Below are 5013 nucleotides of genomic sequence, written 5' to 3'. Positions count from 1 at the left end.
GCAAGGCTTCTTAGGGAACTATATAGCCCTGTGTCATTACACAATAAAGTGCCATTTTTGCATCCTCTATATTAGAGAAAGTGTATAAAACGTCCCCCAACGGCAGAGGTTGGGTGTCCAGTATCACAGCGAGTTGCCACATCCCAATACGTAGAGAAATGTTCGCTAGGGAGCCCTCAGAGTTCTTTCTCTAGGCACCAGAAGATGTTTCTTTCAATATCTTCAAAGCATCTCTCCTGAAGTAAAATAAGAGGCATTTTCTGAAAACACTCATTTGCTAGTACGTATGTAGAAGAGATACTTCATCAAGCTGCTAAACTTCTATAGAGCGTTCACTTAAGTTGCTGCTGCTACAGCAGCTGAGCAGTAGCTCATGTTATAAAGCTTATAGCTTTATAGAGAAGCTTTCACTTTGTCAAATTCATTGACAGTCTTCAGTAAACAACTGATGCAGTGACTAGTGACTTTTCAGGATTAATTAATAAAAGCCTTATAAAACCCTTAATGGCAGTATTTCAGTACTTCCCCTCAGTAGCATATTGCCATGAGTTTTGGCAGGTAAAAACCCCTTAGTTTGGAAATGAATCCAGCAGTCAGATTTTCTCTGGTATTTTGACCAGAAGTAACAGGATGTCACATGGTCATTTTTTGCCAGATGTTCAAGCAAGCTGAATATCTTATTTTTTCTACAGCTGTAACCACTAGGCTACAGGCAAATTGGTGGCAGATAACAAGCGCATGCTCATCAGGACTCTGCAGGGAAGTTAGAGGGTGAGGCTGCTTTCAGTCAGCTAGGTTCTTGAGAGGTATTCACAGAGAGGCCCACATATACTTAGCCACACATATCCAGTGTCTTGACCTGCACAGAATACCATCATACACAAAGCTAGTTTAATGCTTTGAGTGTTTTGAGACCTCAGCAGAGCTAAATTACAGAAAACAAGTATCATAGAATGGTTTGGGTTGGAAGCGACCTTAAAGATCATCTAGTTCCAATCCTCCTGGCCGTGGGCAGGGACACTTTCCACTAGACCAGGTTCCCCAAAGCCCCATCTGACCTGGTCTTGAACACTGCCAGGGATGGGGCATCCACAGCCTCTCTGGGCAACCTGTTCCAGTGCCTCAGCACCCTCACACTAAAGAACTTCTTCCTCACATCTACTCTGAATTTACCCACTTTCAATTTAAAGCCATCACATCTTGTCCTATCACTACATGCCCTTGTAAAAGTTCCCTCCCCATCTTTCCTGCAGGCCCCCTTTAGGTACTGGAAGGCTGCTATAAGGTTTCCCTGGAGCCTCCTCTTCTCCAGGCTGGACAACCCCAACTCTCTCAGCCTGTCCTCATCATGTCCCTGGTCATCCTCATGCCCTCCTCTGGACGTGTTCAGCCTTTCTTACAGTGAGGGCCTTAGAGCTCAACACAGTACTCCAGATGGGGTCTCACAAGAGCAAATAGAGAGGGAGAATCACATCCCTTGACCTGCCAGTTGGTATTTGTATGGAGAGAAGACTCTAAATTCTGGTGAGTCATTAGGTGTGTTAGTTTATAGAGGCCATCACTGAGAAATAGCCCTTTGCATAGGCACAGCTGACTAAATAAGGAAAACATTTGAGCATTTGGACTTACCTGTGCTCATTTGTCCATTGCTTTTGGTAACTGCTGGGTGAGCTCCCTCATGAAAGGCTCTGGAACTTTATGCTTGCTTGTATATGTGTTAAAAATGAATTTAGGTGTCTTTGGATCGCAAGAGGGTTTTCTTTCAGCTCTCTTTGTTCATAGCGTTGTTTCTAACTCACCTGCAAGATACCACACTATGCTAGTAAGGTCCTCAGGAGCCTTTAAATAGTCGCTGGTACCTTGCTGAAGTGCACCTGGAGGGCCGGGAGCGCCTCGGGAGCGGCGGGGCTGCCTGTGCCATCTGCAGGCAGCTGGCTGCTCCTGCGGGCATCAGCAGACAGCTTTCCCAGGGGGAGAGGGGGCTCTCTGCCCTCTGGACATCAGAGCATCCACAATGACACCTCATGTTTGGATACAGCCTGATCCTGAAAACCAGCGGAAAAGCGAGTGTTTCAGGGGCTGTTTGAGAGCGGGAGAGTTATAATGTGCCTCTTTATGCAAGTCTCATAATTATTTAAAAATTTTAGATGAAGGCCTCAGGTGTGAGGTCTGGGACTCATAACAGACAAACCCAGTAGCACATGTTGTGGAGACTTCCCTGAACTGTGACTAAGTCATAAAAGCAGACTTTTGATTTTCCTTTGTGGTGAGCACTGGATTCTACATACTCAGAGGAGGCTTGTTTTCAGCTTGCTCCTTTGTTGTGCGAGTAGTCCTGTTAAGAGTGGATGGAATCTGAGAGACAGGAAACCCACAGGCTTGCTAAAAGGAGAGTGCTCCAGAGTGGAGTATGTGGCAGAGCTGGGATCAAGTTTTCTTTGCTACCTAGTGGAGTATTACTTGAGAGAAATGATTTCGGGCATCATATGGCATTTGGAAGGGAATGGTTGCAGTGAGATCTGTGGGGAAAACACAGTTGAAAATGCTGATGGGGATAAAATGAATGGTTTCTTAATCTCCGTGTTAAAGGTGATGGGTGTGTTTATTCCTGGTAGGTTTTGTGAGGTAAGGGCTTCTCTAGAAACTCCATTTCCCAGCCTGCTGAAGGAGAGCTTTCTGTCTCTTGCCCCAAATGCTTGTACTGGAACAGCGTAATTTGAACACACACTTTTTAAATGGTGATAACCTCCATATGAACATGGATATTTTGATTGTGTGGTGTATGTTAATTTTAAGTCAGTTCCTTCCTTGTAGAATCCTTGCTGTAAAAAGCCAGCAAATAAAGTCAGGAGACTAATTGCTATGTGCCAGTGTTCATCTACAGCCCCTGTTAGTGGATTGCATCTCCTGTATCTGAAGCATACTGAAAAGAATGAAAATCCTGGGGAAGAAAATCCTGAAATAAACTCTGTTTGTACAAAGAGAATTTTCAGGGCATGTCTCCTATGTCGAAACATTAAAAACAAACTCAAGTGACAGATCCATCTGTAAAGAGAGGAACTGCTTTTGTAATAGTGATGAATCTTTTCTTTAGTGATTAGTTGAAAGCAGGTGGCACGATCCAAAGCATTTAGTAACAAATCATACTACTTAATGGTCATTTGGAAAAACTTAGACTGTATTTCCAATGAGCTCCACAACCTATTTTTTCTGCTGGGTACAGCAATGACTCGTTATTTGCAGCTTGCTTACATAACAGGAAAAACATTTCCAAAACAAACTCTTTGTTCTCTGAAGACATCTGATGCAGTTCCCAGAAGCTGAAGCACCAGGTTGGAAACCAGATCCTTAGGCACTGTAGGTGCTCTGGGGAGTGTGCTTTATTTTATAGGAGCCATTTTACCTCTTTTGCCTACAATAATATCTCTGGCAAGTCCTTCTCCCTGCCTGTAGTTACTAGGATGCCTCTGTCAAGGTTTCCATTACATCTCCAAAAGGACGGTGGCACAGTACAATTTCACTTTTTTTCTGTCACCATGGTTGTAATCTTTTTTCCTGATTTACTGTACTAAGTTTTGAATCTCTATCTGTTTGGGTCACCCTAAATCATGTATCTGGCTTTTCCTCTGTAAGCCTGCTCGTCAAATATTTTAGACTTCCGTGTTTTCCCAGCATCATGACTGATGATCATTTAGCCTTCTTAATCTTTCCTTCCCTTAAATTATTTCACTTGTTCCTTCATATTTCTGATATTATTCTCGGAGCTGTTTGTCAGCGGTTTCCTGATTCTGAGGTTCTTAGAACTGGTGAGGTCTCATTTAGGAAAGCTCAATAATGAACTGTTAGTGTACCTGTGTCATTGGGCAGGACTCATGGGAAGAAGGGAGAGCAGCTGAGGCCCTGAGCTGTGGGCCCAGGGCTGTGAGCAGAGCTTGTATATATGTTCCTGTAGCAGGATTTGGGACCTATGTACTGTTAACAAAATATTTTAAAACTTCATAAGGTAGAATATAATAAAATAGTTTTTTCAACAGAAAAAAATCTCTGTATCTAGTAGATCTTAAAACTGAGCGGTGTAATTTCCTGTGAAAATGTTTAGATACCATCAAGTTAAAATTTTAGCATAATGAAGTTTGTTTCTATATTAAAAAAAAAAGAAAAAAGGAGTAAGATGCAGAAGAGCTCGCCATCTGTTTTTAATATTTCCTTTTTTGTTCCATTGCAACATTCTTTCTTGTCTTTTCTGAGAGATGCAAATTTCTTCTCTGAACGTTCAGAGTTTGGTGCAGAACAACTGTTCCTTAGGAAAGTTATTTTCAGTGATTGAAGTTTCTTTTTTCCCAAAGTTCAGCTTATTGAACTCAGCTTTTATTTCCATGATTGACTTTCCCTTGGTCTCGGGGAGATACAGGTAGATGAAAATTGCTGATAAAGCAAGGATTCCCAAAAAGATAAGGAAGCAGTAGGGTCCAAGGCTATCCTGCAAGCAGAAATGGGAGTCACTGTAAAGAAAATAAGAATCTAGTCTCTATGCCTTTCCCTGCCCTTGGGTACAAGTTTGTGTCTTAGTAAACAAAATTCAAAGGTGTGCTCAATGAACAAGCCAGGATGGGTATCAAATCAGGAGCTTCCACTGGCCATGTTTGGCCGGAGTCCAGTTGCTGCTCCTCTGACAGGCCTGGGGGATTCGTGAGCAGGTTTGGTATTTGGGCAGAGCTCTGAGCTCTGAATGTTGTTGCAATTTATTGCTATTATTTGGCTCCCTGTCAGCATGCAGAGTTGAATTAGCCTGGAGGGAGGGATCCAGTTAGAGTCACTTACAACAATCAGTGGAAAGATCATTCCAAGTACAAACAGTCCCATCCAGTTGATACAACCAACAATCAGAAAGGCTGATGGTCTGAATGACTGGTTGAAGATTTCAACCATGACAGATATAGTGGCTCCAGCTGAAAAAGAAGAGCAAAACACAAACCACATATATGTGTTTCCTTAGCTCCTCAGTGCCCCTTG

The 5013-nt window shown here is 42.7% G+C and overlaps 1 protein-coding gene across 1 annotated transcript in view; it reads right to left on the bottom strand.

Moving 5' to 3' along the window:
• Window positions 1–4273: 4273 nt before the first annotated feature.
• LOC104492947 (solute carrier family 2, facilitated glucose transporter member 11-like) overlaps window positions 4274–5013 on the bottom strand; it is a 6902-nt gene continuing 6162 nt past the window's right edge. The window contains exons 10-11 of the mRNA XM_010135555.1: window positions 4822–4949; window positions 4274–4480 (exon numbers count right to left, since the gene is read on the bottom strand). Coding sequence (XP_010133857.1) covers window positions 4274–4480; window positions 4822–4949 — 335 coding nt within the window. The remainder of the gene's footprint in view (window positions 4481–4821; window positions 4950–5013) is intronic.

The sequence above is a fragment of the Buceros rhinoceros genome, unplaced genomic scaffold (assembly GCF_000710305.1).
Source record: "Buceros rhinoceros silvestris isolate BGI_N320 unplaced genomic scaffold, ASM71030v1 scaffold19344, whole genome shotgun sequence".
Classification (NCBI taxonomy): Eukaryota; Metazoa; Chordata; class Aves; order Bucerotiformes; family Bucerotidae; genus Buceros; species Buceros rhinoceros.
Note: the sequence above shows the minus strand (reverse complement) of the source record. Positions and strands in the feature narration are given on the sequence as shown.